Genomic DNA, 18,164 nt, shown 5'->3' with positions numbered 1-18,164 from the left:
GGGTAGGCCCGGCCCGTCCATTGGCACTCAAACTGGTTGGTCGGAGTAGAGAATAGCCAGCTTGTTGCGTTGTCCGTGGGGTGTCTGGTTGTAGGATCGTTGGATTGGTTGATTTTGCACACAGACAACTCAAAAGCATATCCAAACAAAATGACCACAATTCCTTTCCCTCATCAGACCTTAATTTGGGGCCTGAGTCTTTCACCTTTTTCGTGGCGTGGATATATAGCGCGATCCAAAGTAAGTGGTAATGATGCATCAGCAAAATCTGATATCCCTTTGATTGGAGGATTAGTGTATTTTGGATCGTGAGTGAAGAAGTACTTGCAAAGCTCTGGTTGGGAGGTGGTTTCATCGCACCATGGTACCATTGCAAATTGAGGACTGCAGGAAATAGCCGGAGAAACGAAAGAAATTAATCCTAGTGTTAAAAGTAAGAGCTTCATTCCAAACGAGGATGCCAATGTATGATCCTTGTTGATTTTTTTGAATATGGAATGTGTATGTATATACTTAGATGGCTTAGGATGCATTTGATAAAATTGAAATTTGAATACTAAAATGAAATATAAAGCCTGAATTTATTAAGCTATTGAATTGTAGGTATTAAAATTTTAATATTTTAGTATATTTTGCATTAAGTAATAAGTGAATAGGTTATCATTTATTTTTTGAAATAAATTTTAACTAAAAAATTAAGTGTGGCTTAATTAATTAAAATTTTCTATCGTTCTATTTTTTCCTATTAAACACATCTGAATATATTAAGATTTGAACTTTTTAAATTTAAGAGTTGAATTGAATTGTCTAATAGAACCTTAGCATATCATGGTCTAGAGTGGTTGTAACTTTTAATTTCATGGGCAATAAAACCTCCATCGGTTGGGTGGATAATATTTTGATGTCCACTTAGTCTAATTAAATTTGATTTTATCCTGGTGGGTGACAATCTGAGTATTTCTTTTCTCTTTTTCCTTCATCCTTTTTTGTTTACTGGTTGGTCGGCGTTTGGATTGCCTTTTAGTAAGCTCACGTATTTCCGTATGTTCTGTTTTTCTCTAATTTTTTGTAAGCTCACCATGATCGGTTCACTATCCACTTATAGTATTTATAGCAGCGTTTCTCAAGAGGATTGAAATGCATTCCTTTGCAAGTTTGAAGTTTGAACTTTCGTATGAAAGTAGTATAATTTCCATCAGACAAACGCGAGCTGAAAGTGTGCTTGGAACAAATGGCTGTATTTTGTAAATGGGAAAAAAGTTCCGGTAATCCTCCAACTATTCGTCGGGTAACCTTTTGACCCCTCAATAATTAAGAGCAAATTTTTAGCTCCCAATCTACCGAAATTTAATTAGACTAAGTGGATAATATCTTGAGTGGATAATTAAACCCCTCAACCATTGGACTTTTTGTCCAGTTCAATAGTTAAGACGGACGGAAATCAATATCATGTAAGATTCGAAATACGAAGGACATTTTAGTTCACGACAAATTATCTTCCACTCAGTAAAAGAAAGTAAAAATCAATTTGACCTAATTGTTGCCTTTTACCATTCCCTCTCTCTCTCTCTCTCTCTCTCTCTCTACCCCAAGAGGATTGAAGCTTTTGCAATTGGCCGACCACCAACAGTGTGGAAGTGGACGTTGATGAGAAATGAAGTGGCAAATAACGAAGCTAGATGTGTACTTCGATCTCTTTCTCGTTTACGATAAGTTGTTCAGCCCTTTGAATCGATTTTTGTTTTAGAAATATGTATATGCATGCCAAAGTGTCAAGAATGATGGCTTAAAAGGGGATATTTGGGAAATGGTATTGTCAGGAAGATGGGTGGTCCCAGATGTGGGTCTTCTCAGTAGAAATTTACAGAAGCAGGTGTGGTTACATTGTTTATTGTAAATTGATCATGTCCAATAAAAAGGGATTTGCTCAAATAGTAGTTTATTTGTGGTTGAAAAATTGACAAGTGCATGGGTATGGGGTCTCTATTTTGGCCTAATACGAATAAATGACTGGTAATTTGTGTGATAATTTATTCTTTCTCTTTTAAGCATTATGTTAACCTGAAACTAAAATTACTATTGCAAAGCCTGATTCTGAATGGTTTATTATTCGTTTGCATCATGGGGGAGAATTAATTAGGGACAATATATATGGTATATTGATGGAGAAGTGGATCATGATCTTTCCAATGTCAAGACAATATCCATTTATTTGATGTTTAGTTGCATTAATCCTTCTAAGAAGGCCAGATATAATCTCCGCTGACCAGCAGCACATCTCCTCATTGATCCAATGCCAAAATCTACAGCCATTATCCGAGCACACTGCAGATTTGCGCCTAAGATTCCTTGAGGTCCACGAAGTTATGACCCTCATCACTTTCTCACACCAACACAAGGGGAAAGGGCGACTCCTCGCATTTTTTGGGGAAGAAGCTCTTCAGCTACAATGGAAAATTTTCTTCCTATAGCTCTTTGTTTAGGAAAAAGCCCTCTTGTACTGAGTAGAAGACTATTAAGCGGATTAAAATGCTCTTCATATTTGGGCGTACATCTCACGTGGTGTTGGCTTCCATAGGTCTTAACTGCTGAGCTTAACAGAAAGTTCAACATTTTGCACTTTCGATAGATCAGGAATCAAAATTTACTCTTAATTGTTAGGAGGTTAAAAGTTTACCTGACTAATAGTTTGAAGGTCATTGGGACTTTTTTCCTTTGTAAATTAAGAAACATGGATGACAACTAAGGTTAATTGAAATTATAACTATAGTGGAAGATTAACAAACTTACAACGTTGCGAAATTTACATGACAAATTGATTACCAAAAAGCTAAGTAATTTCTGCTTTCAATTAAACCTTCGGCTTCCCTTAGGTTAAAAAAAAAAGGTGAGAAAGAAATTCTTCTGTTGTATGAAGTCATTATACCAAATGCTCGTATTACCATTAAATTCTTACATTTGTTTCGAAAACAGCAAAGCATATTTTCATAATACAATCAAGCTGCTTCAGATATGTAAAATTCTTGCCTTGAAGCAAAAACTAAATGTCAGGATCATAAGGTACTAGGGCCTCTGGCAACCAATAATCTCCTGAGATAAATTGTCTAACGGTAAATGCTGAAGCCTCATTATAGTCAGTAATTACATGGTATCCAGGCCATCGAACCCTTTGATCAGTTGATGAACCAGGGCCTTCGTTTAGGTACTCCCCATAGTACAATTTGTCTAGACGGCATTCCCAACGTAACCAACCTTGAGGGTGAATTAACCTATCAAGAAATGATGACAAGAATACAACTCGAGCATAAGCCCTCCATGGCCTTCCAAGGTAAGTCTTGACTGAATCTACAAAGGGTTCTAGATCAGGAGCCATTACAACAAAGCAGTTGTGAAATGACATTCCACTACATTTGAGATAATGATCTCTACTCTGAGCTGTGATTGTATTTTGATTGCCCAGAGGTTTTCTGGCATGAATAGTGCACCTTTGGAACACAACAGTAGCATCTCCCATTATAAAATCTACTGTACCGTAGATATGACATTCCCTGAAAAATTGCCTACCATCATAAACATAAAGGGTGTCTTGAAACCCCTCAAAACTGCACTGATAAATGGTCGAATAATCGGAAGCTGAATAAAAAGCCACTGCTTGGCCATTTTCAGGCCAAGCTGTATTTCTGAATGTCATAAAACGGGCAACAAAACGTTCCCCTTTAACAGCTGAAATGGAAATCACAAGAAAAGAGTTCCATTCAGCATTCTTGATAATGTCAACATAGGTTTAAATAGGAAAGAATTGGACTCCGAACTGTGTTCAAGCTCATTAGTCATTAGCTTGCTTAATTTTTCTCTTCCACTTTGAAATATAATTTCGATTTAGTCAATAGTTAAAGATAACTAAAAGATTGAATATTAACAAGTGATGTGATTGAATTTGCATGTTAGATTATGGTCCATATATCGTGGTTCAGCCCAAAAAATTTTATAAGTACTATCTTAAATTTTGGGTGCAAAATTCTAGTTCTGATAAGGTATGTAAACTAAATGATTTTATACACATACGACATATTAACTTTAGTTATTGAAAATTTATGGGCTGACATGCAATTTCCAACTTGATGCAAGAACTCTTCTTGTTCCAATAATCCTTTTAGGCCCGTTTGGAGGCATTCAATTAGTAAACGAAAATGAACAAAGAATTTTTAACAACGGATTTATTGGACTTACTAACTGTGGCTGACGTTGCTGTAGTAATGGTGCCATCTTGATCGCCGTTAAACCTGTTTCCTGTGATAATCGTCTGTCCAATGCCATCTCCCACCATGAAAATGTTACTTGATTCAATTTGTAGATACTCTTTGTATATGCCAGCCTTCACATAAATTACAAACCTGTCTGTCTCAGGTCTCTGCGATGCTGCATTGATTGCATCTTGCACTGTTGTATAATCCCCCGATCCGTCTTTTGCAACCACCAAATTAGCCCAACCAGTCGGATTCCAAGATTGCAATAGCCTTCGCTCACTAGTTGTTATCCAAGTAGGAAATCCATGCTGATCATAATTATTCCAACTGTTATTATGATCACAACATGCCCCAGAATTCAAAGCTAAGGCATTGATAGTCAAATTCTTTAATACAACGTCTAAAATCGAAGGCATCAATGTGATATTAAAGTCAAGAAATCCTTGTTCGCAAGTTTGAAGATTGGTCAGAGTTGTACTGAGCCATTTTTGTACGTTAGATGGAGTGAATCTTTTGGGGTCACCCATTTTGTTGAGCACATTAAGTGTTTCTTTATAAAAATTTACACAATCCCTCCACGCAGCCTTCTCTCTTTTGTCCCGACATCTTGGTTCCAATCTTATAGCATTTTCTGTTGCATTGATGGCACGATCAAGAATAATTTGGAGAGACATATTAAGAAATTCAGACTTGTTATGGACTGGATTATGGCCAAATTTTGAGGTGCGGGTGAAGAAATGCTCACACAGCTCTGGGTGAAGAGTTGGGGCGCACCATGGTTTTATTACTGCAAGAGGATATCCAGAAATGGCTGGAGCAGCTAAAGATACTAAAATCACGATTACAAGCGAGAGTTCCATTACAAGCCTTAATTCGTGATGGATCTGGCGACGGAAATGGTGAGCTATAGGTATATAAAGGAGAGGTTGAGGAGATTAAGTGGCGACAATTGTATATACAGTTTAAATTTGGTCAATTGAGAGCCTTAATTGCATGATTAATTTATGCCAGGATGACTTAATACTAAACTGAGGTTGAGAAGAGTAGCAATGAATGTCAGTTGGCTTCATGCTTAAATTGTTAGTAATTAAGGAGAAAAATACTTAATCACTAGGGTCGGCTCAGTGGTCAGGAGAGAGTTATTAGAGTGTTCCTATTACCAGTTCAGGTGAGAATGGTGTGGGGGAGAGGTGAGAGGGTTAAAAAAAAGAAAAAAAAAAAAAAGGAGGAGGAGGAGAACCTTGAGTTGAACAACTTTTTAGTTGTACATTTTCCTTAATTTTGGTGAAATTAGACTGAACCATTTTAAGATTTTCTAGTGTGTCACAGTCTGGTTTCCTTGTACCAAGTTGCATGGATTCTTACTGGACTAGATCGCAGGGATCAATGATCATATATTACCCTTTTTTAAGACAATCCAGAAAATTCTATTACAAGTTAAACACTTCCTTACAGGATTATTTATTGCGACTGCCGTTACATTGACCACCCCGTCTTCTCTTTTTGGCATGTCGCTATAATGCCTCCAAACCATATTAACAACTTGCCTTGCCAGAGTATGTACCTTAATGTAAGTTTAGCAACTGACTACAATGGTTCTTTCTAGTATTATTTCTAGAAGTTCACATGCCGTTTTAGAGAAAAGGTTTTCATAAAAGGCGCATAATGAATTAATGATGCCATCCGGACTTTCACACGAGCTGATTTGTGACGAACAAGTGATCAGTGGAGTACTTTAACTCTTCTATATATTAGTTATGACTTTGCAATTTGTACTGAACCTTACATTTAATGTACAAACAATGTCACAAAACGTACAAATAGGTGAGCGTTTGCGCCCTCAATTAGAATTTATACATCTTTGATGCTTCCATGAAATTTTTTTTTTTTTGTACATTTCTTGTGAATGCTTACATTCAACAGAATTTTCTTTTCACATTTTTTGCCGAAGGAAACTCCAAACTTTACAAGAAAATGAGAGAAAGGGGAGGATTTAAGAGTTGAACCAAGGACCTCAAAGTCACTTGACTAAGTCCTAATTTAAATATCCCTAATTTAAATTTCAAAAAGGTAATTATGGGCCACAAATTCATGAGGGAGATAAGAAGAGAGAAAAAGAAGACAAACGAGGCAAATAGAATAGTGAAGAAGGAAAATAATATGGGTGACAACAAGGAGAATCGAGAAAGAGGAGGATTTAAAAGTCAAACCAAGGACTTCAAAATTGCATGATTGACATCTCTAATTTAAATTTGGAAAAATTACGTTTTGTCTGATTGTGGTTTAGCACTTTTCCACATAATCTTCTTGCGATTTTAAAAGTTATAAATATCCCCTTCATGATTTGAACTAAAGTATCAGAATGATATAATTTGCATTCTATAATCGAGTCAACTAAAATATTAAAAGTATCTCTATATAAAGTTAAAAATTAGTCATTAACTATAAGGGGGTTATGTGTATATTTTAAAAGCTATAAGGGAATTATGTGGTAAAAATAAAATCATAAGGGATTAAAGTATAATACATATCATGTTTATATATTTTGATCATTTCAACCATTTTAATTTTTAAACAAGGATAGTATCGACATTTCCATGGGATCCGTTGCAGAGGATCATTTTCGTCATTTTGACATTTTAGTTCAAACAATGAAGGGGTTATATATAGTTTTTAAAATCACATAAGAATTATGTGAAATATTACTAAACCATAGGAAAGTAAAGTGTATTTTACTCTTTAAATTTCAAAAAGCTAATTATTGGCCACAAATTCACGAGGGAGGTGAGAAGAGAGAAAAAGAAGGCCAAGGTACTTGACAGCAAGAAAATGCAAACAGAAACTTCGTTGCTTCGTTGCAAAAGCAAGTGTCCCTCAATTGATTGAAAGAAATACAAATTTGAAGTAAAAGAGTTTACTAGACAAAGGGGCTAAACCAAGCATCTCACCATCAAGTTAGTGGAAAGTCGAACGATTTATCCAATTTGGAAATTATTCACTGAAATTTTAATAGAACATTTCTCTTTCTTTTATTTTTTTGGTTATAGTATAACTCGGTAGAAATGTAAAATATTCATCAACTCCGATGAACTCTGACCATTCTGTTTAGGAACCTTTTCTTGTCAATTACTGTTTTCTTGCTACTATTAGTCAATTTTTGTTAGGAGCCTTTTCTTGTCAATTACTGTTTTCTTGCTGCAATTAGTCAATTTTTGTTAGGTTGTTGCTATAACATTTAGAGGCCAGGATCCTTCCACTTTTCACAAACTCATACCCTCATGAATAGGTTGATGCTATAAAACTTATGGGCCAGAACCCTTCCACTTTTCACAAATTTAGACCCTCGTGAACTTGAAAGAAATGTGTCTGAAAATACTCAAATTTTAGTGCCAAAATGTGTCTGAAATTACGTACAGGACAACAAACTCATTCTTACTTACCAAAAAGGATAATATTTTGTCTTCTTTGAGACTTCAGTGTCAAGTAAAGAATTTCTTTGGTTAGATGGATACTGTTGAATTAGCCTTTGTTGGAGACAGCATGGTGAACGAGACGTGCAACTCATTCAATAAGTTTCTTTTTGGATCTTCTTTTTGGATCCGTGTAATCTTCCATTTCACCAAGTATGTAAATGATTACACATCGACTGGATCACTTGTATCTTAATCAATTGCCATTAGACATTATATATAGATTGTACATAGAATGTATTTTGCCTTCCTCTCTCTCTCACTCTCTCTATCAGTACGTCTTTGTCATTGAACTAAATAAAACTAAATGCGTGGCTAACCTGAACAACTTGGTCTGAGGCCAAAGGCAAATGGATTTGACACTTCCAATATGGTTATTTGTATCACTAATTATTAGCTAGGTCCATTACGGAATTTTTTATAGACGAAGCTATCAACTTGAAACAGATGTATGAAAGGGATTTATAATTTGTACTTACCATTATTCAGCAACAAATTTTACAAATAATTGGAGCCAATTAAAACACAATCACAATTTTTCCAGAATTAATTGGCACCAATTGTTCTCTAAATTCTTGACCTGTGTAGAACCGAGTTTCTACATCAGAGGGATTATAGTCAGCGATGCATCTGTTAGGATGAGACATTTGGATTGCGAGTGACTACGGGATTTGCTTAAAAGGGAATATGTGAATTTTAAGGAATGATGTTTTAACAAAGAAATTGCGGCACAGGCGTGGCATTTTAAACAAAGAAAACTCAATTGAAGGGCTGTTTCATCCTTTTATCTAATTTATGAAACGGAGATATATAACAAAGGTCTACTGTTTGTACCAGGGGCAAAGTGCAAGTGGTCCCCAAATTCAGGGAGCAAAGTGCAATTACCCCATGGAGAAATTATCTATCGTAAGAAGAGTTAACAGTAGTATTAAATCAAGCCAATTCATAATTTTATGGGATAATTTCAAAAACCTCCCCTGAGGTTTGTGAATATTTCATTGGCCTCTCTCCAGATTTTAAAAATTACACTACCCTCCCTTTAGGTTTATTATCTTATAACATTTAGGTTGAACTAATAATTAAAAAGTGATATTAGGAGAGAGAAAATAATATGATTCCACTATTACCCCTCATCTACTAAATTGTTTAATTAATCTAATACATTCCTAAACATTAAAGAAAATATTAGAATTAGCTATTTATCATCAGGAATTAAATCACATATGACATAAAAAATAGTATACCCTTCTATATATTTTATTTAATGCAAAATTTAAATTACTCTTTTCAGTTACAAATTTATAGTCAAACACGATCAACAACAAATAATCGAAAAAATTTGTAACCAAAATATTACAAATAATGAATTTTAATACAATAAAATTCTCAACAACTAATCTCAATATATTGACAATAATATTTACGATGTTAAAGCTTGTTTGCTATAATATTTTGGATGTAAAATTTTTTGCTTATTTGTTGTTGATCATGTTTTACAATGGGTATATAATTAAAGAGTAATTTGGATCTTTTATTAAGCAAAAAATATAACATGATATACTATTTTTTTTTATACTACATGTAATCTAATGATAAACAACAAATTTTAGTATTTTCCTTTAATGTCTGGGTTGGTATTAAAATAATTAAATAATGTAATAGATGATGGGTAATGATGAAATCATATTATTTTTTCTTTCCGAATATTACTTTTAAATTATCTATTAGGTCTAAATATTACAAGATAATTAATCTTAGGAGAGGTTAGTGTAATTTTTGAAACCAGGAGGGAGGCCAGTGAAATATTCAGATACCTCAGGGTGGTTTTTGAAATTATTCCTAATTTTATTTATTAAGGTGTCTTAGTTAAACTGGTATTAGATACTTCTATAACAGCTGGTTTAGTAGTTGGTGCCCGTGAGGGATCGCAGTTGCTTTCATAGTTAGATGTAATGTGGAATTGTAACCCCGCTTAGCAGTAGATTTATTTTAGTGACTCTGGTTAGTCTTTATTTCTATCCTAAGGGGATGTAGCCCAAATGATTGCGGTCTGCAAAATAATAAGAGTGATTGGTCTATTTAAAATATTAGTTTTAAATACAAATAATTATAGAAAAGTATGCAAATTGGTTATTTAAATGATAAATACAAATACTTATACTGAAAAATTATTGAGATGAAAACTGAAGATAAAATTAAAGGTTCGAGGTAAAGGGCACGTTAGTGGCAGGAATCCAAGAATTGCCAGAGATGAAGTTTCTGACGGTGAACTTAGATGCATCAGCAGTACTCATGACGTGATAACCAGGCCATTTAACCCTGTTAGCTGTCGATGAACCAGGACCTGTATTCATGTACTCTCCGTAGTAAAGCGTGGTCAGAGCAAAACTCCCACTCCAAGGCAACCAACCAGCCGGAGCAATTAAGCTATCAAGAAACGTCTTCATGAACACGGTTCTTGAATATTGCTTCCACGGTCTTCCAAGATATGTCTTGACTGAGCTCTGAACTGGTTTCAAGTCAGAATCTGCAGTAACCTTGCAGTTGTAGATGGATATTCCAGTGTTCTGGTTAGGATCAGTTCTACCTTGGGCGGTTAAGGTGTTGGTATGGGTAGGAGTGTTTCGTGCAAACAGGCTACAGTTTTGGAACACGACTGCTGCATTTCCAAATATGAAGTCTACTGTTCCATAGATGTCACATTCGCTGTAAAATTGTCTTTGACTGAATACATAGAGAGTGTCTTGATACCCTTCAAAACTGCATTGATAATATGCTGAGAGATCCGAGGCAGACCGAAAAGCCACTGCCTGTTGACTTTTAGCTCCAGCCGTGTTCCGGAACGTGATGCCACGAGCAAGAAAGCCATCTCCAGTAATTCCTGAAAATTGAAATCCAAAAATAAAACAAAATAAAATAAAATGATATTCAAACTTGCAATTAACAAACCTTTTCGATGTCTGAGATTAATTCTGTATACAGAATAAAATATGCGCAGTCAATAATTTTTGAGGCAGAGATATGACTAGTTGTAGCCATAAACTGTACTATAGTCCTGAAAGGTCCCAAATGTTAAAAAAATTCACGCTTAGGCAGGCAAGCTTTTCAAGCTTTGAGCAGTCTCGAATATTCAAATCTGAGATTGCTGTTGCAATTCCTCTTTAGGTATAAATTAACTAAGTTCCAAACTAAACATTTTTCATATATTAGTAGCTAGTGTTAATTATTTATTTATTGGTTGGTTCAACTTTTTGTTCCACAAATTTGGCTTATGACGAAAGAAATTTGAGTTCCCTATAATGGGTTCGAATCACTTACCAACCGTTGCCGAGCTATAAGTGGTAGAGCCCCCTCCTCCAACACTCTTCCTTCCTGTGATTATTGTCTTCCCTATTCCATCTCCCACCAACATGATGTTCTTCGATCCAATCGAAACCGTCTCCGAGTACGTACCTGCCTTCACGTAAATCACGAACCTTCCATTTCCACTTCTCTTCGATGCTGCCGCGACAGCATCGTTCACAGTTCTGTAGTTTCCTGAGCCATCCTGTGCCACCACAATATTTGCTTGAGCAGCCTGTGCGGACGATTGCAAGAGCTTACGATCACCGGGCGATACCCAACCGGGGAATCCATCTTTGTTGCCTGCACCGCCGTAATACCCTTTGTTCGTTGCCAAAGCGTTGCTAATGAGATTACCTAGTACACCATCGTACAACGAGGGCATCGCATTGTCGGAGGCTCCTAGGTCAACAAATCCTTGTTTGCATGTCTCGAGATTGGTCGAAGCTGCGCTTAGCCATGTCTGGACGTCCTCCGAGGTGAATTTGCCGCTTGGATCGACAGTTTTGTTGAGTTTCAATGGGATGTCCTCGTAAAGGGTTACACAGTCGCTCCATGCAGCCTTTTCACGTTCATTACGGCATTTTGAGCCTAATGAAATGGCGTTTGTTTTGGACTGCGTGGAATGGTCCAAAGCAAGTTGCAAGGACAGCTTAAGAAAATCCGACTTGCCTTTGATTGGAATGCCGTATTTTGGGTTTTTAGTTAAGTAGTACTCACAAGGCTGTGGGTAAGGAGTTTGGGCACACCAGGATTTAATTGTAGGCAGAGAATAGCTAGAAATAGCCGGAAAAGCAAAGAACAGTAATAGGAGCATTACAATGGAGAATCCCATTGCTTAATTGTCGATAAAGATTGCGGATAAATTGATCAAGTCGAGCACAAAGAACAATGTCTAATTTTTTTATTTTTTTTTTTGGGCTGAGAGAGTAGATTGCCTGGTGTACATAGCGGGATTAACTTGGTTAGCTAGCTTATATAGAAGCGTACGTAGACCACAAGGGCCAATTACATTTTAGGTTTATGTGGGAAAATGCTTATCTGTATCTCTCAAATAATAGACCAAATGTTCGGCTAAAGACTTAGGGCGCGTTTGATAAAATAAAAATTTGAATCCATTAAGTTATAAAATAATTAGGTCTCAAATTTGATACATTTGAGTTTATATCACATTAAATAATAAGTGAACAGATTATCACTTATTTTTAGGATCATGTTTCACCCAAGAAATTCAACGTTACTTAATTAATTCAGATGTTCTATTTTTTATTATCAAACGAAATTGAACATATTAATATTTAAATCTATTAAATTTAAGCGATGAATTAAATTATCAAAATAGACCCGACTGCACTTCTAAGCAATGTGATCTGTTTAGTTGTTCCGGGAATTCACTAGTTATGATCAAGAGTAGCAACTGCAGTATATAAGTTAGTTGACTTGATAATTGAGGAGGAAAAATTTAAACAAGTCAACCAAACGTGTTGTGTGGTAATATATTCTCAATAGTCACCAAAAAAAATATAAATTTATACACACATGAACAATCAACCTATGATTAGTTTTGAGAAATTAAAAAAAAAAAAATCGATATGTATTCTCAATAGTCACCACCGACTTAATGACGCCTAAAAAATAAAAAATTAGAAAAACGAGAAATTCTGATACATAGCTGGACGAAATTTTTCTAAGCCACCCCTAATTAGGATGCGCAAGCTAGAGGCAGCTTGGGCCGGTACATTGTTTATTTATCCACAATGGACAATGATGAATGATTACTTCAATGAAGCCCACCGACTTTCGTATTTGCACCTTTTTTTTTTTTTGAAATAATAATAATAATTTGAGAGAGTATTTAAATGCCGGAGTATAATAAATGCGAATGTACAAATTACATAACAAAATATATTACTGTGTTCACTGAGCATCCGTTAAATTTGTCACTTGACCAAAAAATTGAAGTCAATGAATTTTTATTTTTTTTGTTCTCGGGTCTTTTTCCTTGTTAGATTTTGTAAGATTCAGGGCAGGTTATAGGTGGAAATTGGTTTACGATTTGCATGCTGGATCCTAGGACTTGACTAACTCACGCACAACTGTGCAAAGATTCTTGCTGACCCATTCTTTCTAATGATGGCAACTAAATTCATTTTTTCATTACTAATCGCACAGCATTACGGAAGACTTTTTTTTCTCAAACTGTAATGTGGATGCAATTTCCCGAACAACAACTTGTGTACCCTAGCTACTGTCCTTTCTTTAGTGTACACAATACCAGTTGCGCCTCAGACCTCCCCGCAATCCAAGAAACGGATAAGGCTGTCTTAGGTTAGGTGTTAGCTTCTTTTTCCAGGCATATGTGCAACCTTATCAGGATCCGGATACATGCATGATTTTTTTTTGATGCGGATACATGCATAATTTTGATGCAAACACTTGTGTAGGCTTCAATGGACCACATGGTTTATAACTTTAACCTATACAAGGGTTTTCCTAATTTTGATTGCTCAAATTCGATGCAAATTTGCTCAAGCATAAGGATCAAATATGGATCTTGCATATATATATATATATATAATTCGATTCAGACTCAAATCCAATAGATTTTTAACATATATTGATCTTAATAGTGTAAACTACTTTATCAATCTGCAGAAGAATTAATTCAGTGGCTAAATTTAGAAATTTTCGCCCTTCTCCTTCACCGCTTCTTAAATTCTACCATTTTTCTACTAAAAAAAATTAGAGAAAAATGTAGAACGAAAAAGTAATTATGATAAAACAAAATGATTGTACTTATAAGAAGAAAAATGGATATAACATAAATTGACTTAAAAAATCTTTAAGCTAGAAAACTGACACCAACAGCTCATTTGGGAGTCGAGATTTGAGCATAAAAGAAAGGAAAGTAAGAAAAAGAGAAAGGTTTATGTTGCTTGGGAGATTTTTAACAAGTATGGTAAAGGAGAGAAACCAACTGATTTGGAAGGAGAGTTTTGTAACTACCATTGAAGGAAGTTTTCCGCTCAAATATGGGCGGAAAGCTAAGGAAAGGTGGCAGAAGCTGGATAAATTTTTTTTTAAATAATAATTTTGCCCTAGACTGCCCCCGAAAAAAAATTTATTGGCATGCATCTTCCAAATCATTTCATTTCTTTTCTAAACCTTCAAACAACATGAAGCTCTCTTCCTTTCTTTCCTCTTCTTTTCCTTTCCTGTCATAACATTTGTTATCTTTTCTTTTCTATCCTAAAGCTCCCAAACTAAGCACAGAACTCGGATGATAGCACATTTAAAACCCAAGTCCCAAAATGCAACTCCGTCCTTAGCTAAAGACCCAAAAGTGTCCTTAGGCTACTGTACAATAAGTTTGACAACAAAGCCCAAGGGCACCAATCTGTGGATCTTGACTTTTCTGAGAGATGTCACCTGCTTGGGCCTCACAACAATCCCTGGGCTTGCCTCACAAGTGTTTATCTCTGTATTTGATTCATAATATAGAATAAAATGATTAAATTTGACATTTTTTTTTAAATCACAAAAGTTAGTCTAAAAGCATCAAATTTGAGTTTTTGCTAAAAGTGCTTTTAACACTCAAAGTTTTTTTTCCTAATTTTATGGAATGATGTTCACTAAACACTTTAAAATTACTTTTAACACCTAAAAGTGTTTTTTTTACCAAAATCACTGCAACCTCAAATGGAGCCTTAAAGTTAGAGTATCTTTCACACACCGTTCTACTTGGATTGACACAAACTAGTTTTTATCGTTGGAACCTACAATAAAACACTTTAAAAATATCCTAATAACACTTTAAATACATACAATCTCAAATACACATAAACAAAATAAAATAAATCTAACCCTTTTTTTTCCCACCCACTAGTTCACCACTCATCACACACCACCGCCCCCTCCTGTATTCCCTCCTCCACCACTGCCATCCCCTTTCTCCTCTTTCCTTCCTCAAGGAAGGGAGGAGAGGGGAGAAAGAGGAAAAAGAGGAAGAAGAGGGAGGCAGCAGTGGTAGAGAAAGGAAGAGGGGAAGGGTGGTGGATGGTTGTGGTAAGTAATGTTTAACAAATTCTTTAAAAAAAACCCTAAGAAAATTATAAATTTTAAAAACATCCCAAAAACACACAATTCAAACGGACAATTTATGACAGAAAATTTTTTAAATAGAATGCTACAATAAAGTTTTTTAAAAACATCTAATCCATAAGGAGCCAACGGCTATATATAATCATCCAACTTTTTTTTTCGATAAACGTCAATGGATTTGGTTTTTTTGTTTTTGTTTTTTTTTGTTTAATGCTAGTTTGATTTCTCACTAGTTATTTGATAATTTGGTTTTATTTCTCCCTTACTAAAAATCTTTAACTCATTTTACTAATATCCTCCAGTAATCGGTTAAGTAACGCATGTAAATTGTAATCACCCAAATGGAAAAAAAGGTTGGTCAATTAATCATCTTAAATAACTCCTTGAAAGACATTAATCCCAATTTCCTCAAAAAAAGAAAATGGAAAATATAGAAAAGGGTACTTAAGCCAAGAAGCCTGAGAAAAGTATAATCCTTGCAGAAATATTAAGAATTCTTACCAAAATTTAAAACAGAAAAACAAAGCGCAAAGGAAACAATGTATACGAAATAACTCTGAACTAACATATACATGACCATGAGTGCCATATATAGATTGTGCAATACATTTAGTTGTCATGAGGAGTAGGAGAATCAGACTGTATCAACCTACATTGGCAGCTAGTAGTAGGCCTATTTATGCACCTCTAAATGATTAACGGTTACTATGACACAAAAATAAGTTTCACTCAGGAGGACGAATCAGAAAAATATTCCATCTCAGTGACCCATGCTGCGGCACCGCTTATGTCTAAGAATTCTCCAAAGTGCCTTGTATGGTGGGAAACCAACAGCTCCAAACTTCACCGCCGTCTGCTTGTTCAAAATGACTTCAGGGTTTGCGATCTTCCTTTTCATTGTCTTTGCAGTACCCAGCTATATCTCCTGCGAGCAAGAACTTGAGGCGGTCCGAGCGGCCAGGTTTGGCATTTTACAAGCCGTTAACTGGGCTCAAAGCTTGAGAAGATATCATGATCACTTGGATCATGGCTCAAGATTTGGTGATATTGCTATTGCTGATTGCTTGAAGCTTTATGAGGAGTCTGAGCCATTGCTTGCATGGTTAGAATTGTCTAGCAAGAATTACAGCCAAGCTGATGCAGTCACCTGGTTGAGTGCGGCCTTGGCTAGCCACAGAAGTTGTTTGGATGGCTTGGAGGAGAAGGGTTTGTCTTTTGATACTCAGGCAGCACAAAACTTAACTCTGTTGCTTCACGCAGCTTTGGCTTCGGTAAAGCTACAAGGCAATTTTGGAAGGCCACTAACGCATGGTAAGCTAGCTTCTCAGAGTAATTAGGCCTTTTGTGCAACTTATCCGTCTAGTACATGTCTAGGCAGAATGGTTAGTGAGTGTCTATATTCATGTAAAATTGCCTAACAAACAGGGCATGATCGCTTAAAAAAGTAACGTACGAACTCCCCCTACAAAATGTATTGGTGAAATATTTACTGTTTCTGAGTGGAAATATCGCTCCTTTCGTTAAAAGTTACACTAAGCAGGGGATGCTCGCTATAATCCTTTTGCTAACTAATTTTTTATTCAGGGATTCCAAGAAAACAAGGCACTGATCAATATTGGGGGCTATTAGCATCATGGAGTCCAGCAACGTCGAAGGCTGATATTGTAGTTGCGCAGGATGGATCAGGAAACTTTGAGACTATAAAGGAGGCAGTGGCTGCTCTTGGCAGAATGGGACATAATAGGCCAGGAAGAGCAGTAGTATACGTGAAATCGGGGTTATACCATGAGAAGGTGGAGATCCCGAGAAATTTGGAGAATGTCATGTTTGTTGGGGATGGTATCGACAAAACAATTGTCACTGGCAATCAAAATGTCGTTGATGGTGCAAGTACCTTGAGCTCTGCTACCTTTGGTAAGCTTGAAATCTAGTATTCTTCTTAAAGTTCACTATTCCCATGAAGACTTTACTAACCAGATTCTGAATTTGCCAGATAAATTAAAAGCTGATCCAGCTAAAGATGTTTTATTTTCCATTAAGAATAATACGTAAAATGCCTGACATAGTTGTATGTCAGCTTCACAAATATTGAATGATCACCCTTTCTGCACGTAGGTATTTCTGGAAACGGCTTTTGGGCAAGAGACATAACGTTTGAGAACACAGCAGGACCTCAAAAAATGCAGGCCGTGGCACTTAGGGTAGGCTCAGACCTCTCGGTCTTCTATCGCTGCAGTTTCAAAGGTTACCAAGACACCCTCTTGGTTCATTCGCTAAGACAATTCTATCGCGATTGCCAGATACATGGGACCATCGACTTCATCTTTGGTGATGCATCAGCAGTCTTCCAAAATTGCGACATTTTCGTGCGTAGGCCAATGGATGACCAGTCTAACATGATAACTGCACAAGGGAGGGATCACCCAGATCAGTATACGGGGATTTCAATAATAAACTGTCGAGTTGCACCATCCTCTGAATTCAGCCCCTTTACGGGGAGGTTCAATAGTTACCTTGGTCGGCCGTGGAAGCAATATTCAAGAACCGTATTTCTTAAGACAGACTTGGGTGGCTTAGTTCATCCACGAGGATGGAGCGAATGGGCGGGAAATTTTGCTCTTTCAACACTGTATTATGGGGAGTATATGAACACAGGACGTGGAGCTTCAACTGCAAACAGGGTGAAATGGCCTGGATTTCATCCAATGTACGATCCCCGAGAGGCTAGTTGGTTTTCTGTAAGAAATTTCATCCAGGGGGACCTGTGGCTTTCTGCCACCGGAGTACCATCTTCGCTTGATGTTTGAAGTTTGAGAGCTTTGACAATATGCCTCCTTCTTGTTTAACTTGTATTTTGGCAGTTAGAACTTTATATTCCACTCGGAATGTGGCTAGTTTAATTGGATTTCATTAGCCTAAAAATCAAAATCCTCAACGGAGCTAAAATCTCTCCTTCCTGCAGTTTTCATTTCACCTAACTGAGTACTATATAACGAATCAATGA

At 36.1% G+C, this 18,164-nt stretch overlaps 3 protein-coding genes across 3 annotated transcripts; 1 reads left to right on the top strand and 2 right to left on the bottom strand.

Annotated features, from left to right (window-relative positions):
* Window positions 1-3,040: 3,040 nt before the first annotated feature.
* On the bottom strand, window positions 3,041-5,107 carry LOC113724059 (probable pectinesterase/pectinesterase inhibitor 17). Its single transcript, XM_027247003.1, has 2 exons — window positions 4,231-5,107; window positions 3,041-3,723 (listed from the first exon to the last, which is right to left on the bottom strand). The coding sequence occupies exons 1-2, from the start codon at window positions 5,105-5,107 to the stop codon at window positions 3,041-3,043; spliced, it is 1,560 nt and encodes a 519-aa protein (XP_027102804.1).
* A 4,805-nt stretch (window positions 5,108-9,912) lies between these two features.
* LOC113724058 (pectinesterase 2-like) lies at window positions 9,913-11,894 on the bottom strand. The gene is made up of 2 exons (XM_027247002.1): window positions 11,036-11,894; window positions 9,913-10,598 (listed from the first exon to the last, which is right to left on the bottom strand). The coding sequence occupies exons 1-2, from the start codon at window positions 11,892-11,894 to the stop codon at window positions 9,913-9,915; spliced, it is 1,545 nt and encodes a 514-aa protein (XP_027102803.1).
* A 3,902-nt stretch (window positions 11,895-15,796) lies between these two features.
* LOC113724057 (pectinesterase-like) lies at window positions 15,797-18,075 on the top strand. Its single transcript, XM_027247001.2, has 3 exons — window positions 15,797-16,471; window positions 16,745-17,074; window positions 17,276-18,075. Exons 1-3 carry the CDS (start codon window positions 15,931-15,933, stop codon window positions 17,965-17,967), a joined length of 1,563 nt encoding a protein of 520 aa, XP_027102802.1. The 5' UTR covers window positions 15,797-15,930; the 3' UTR covers window positions 17,968-18,075.
* The last annotated feature ends 89 nt before the right edge of the window (window positions 18,076-18,164 follow it).

This window comes from Coffea arabica, chromosome 2c (assembly GCF_036785885.1).
Source record: "Coffea arabica cultivar ET-39 chromosome 2c, Coffea Arabica ET-39 HiFi, whole genome shotgun sequence".
NCBI classification, from domain to species: domain Eukaryota; kingdom Viridiplantae; phylum Streptophyta; class Magnoliopsida; order Gentianales; family Rubiaceae; genus Coffea; species Coffea arabica.
Note: the sequence above shows the minus strand (reverse complement) of the source record. Positions and strands in the feature narration are given on the sequence as shown.

Coding starts and splice junctions, on each gene's coding strand:
- LOC113724058 (XM_027247002.1), bottom strand. CDS start 11,894: ATGGGATTCTCCATTGTAATGCTCCTATTACTGTTCTTTGCTTTTCCG. Junction 10,599..11,035: donor TTATAGCTCGGCAACGGTTG/GTAAGTGATTCG, acceptor TTCAATTTTCAG/GAATTACTGGAGATGGCTTT.
- LOC113724059 (XM_027247003.1), bottom strand. CDS start 5,107: ATGGAACTCTCGCTTGTAATCGTGATTTTAGTATCTTTAGCTGCTCCA. Junction 3,724..4,230: donor AGCAACGTCAGCCACAGTTA/GTAAGTCCAATA, acceptor TTTCCATTTCAG/CTGTTAAAGGGGAACGTTTT.
- LOC113724057 (XM_027247001.2), top strand. CDS start 15,931: ATGCTGCGGCACCGCTTATGTCTAAGAATTCTCCAAAGTGCCTTGTAT. Junction 16,472..16,744: donor TGGAAGGCCACTAACGCATG/GTAAGCTAGCTT, acceptor TTTTTTATTCAG/GGATTCCAAGAAAACAAGGC. Junction 17,075..17,275: donor CTTGAGCTCTGCTACCTTTG/GTAAGCTTGAAA, acceptor TTCTGCACGTAG/GTATTTCTGGAAACGGCTTT.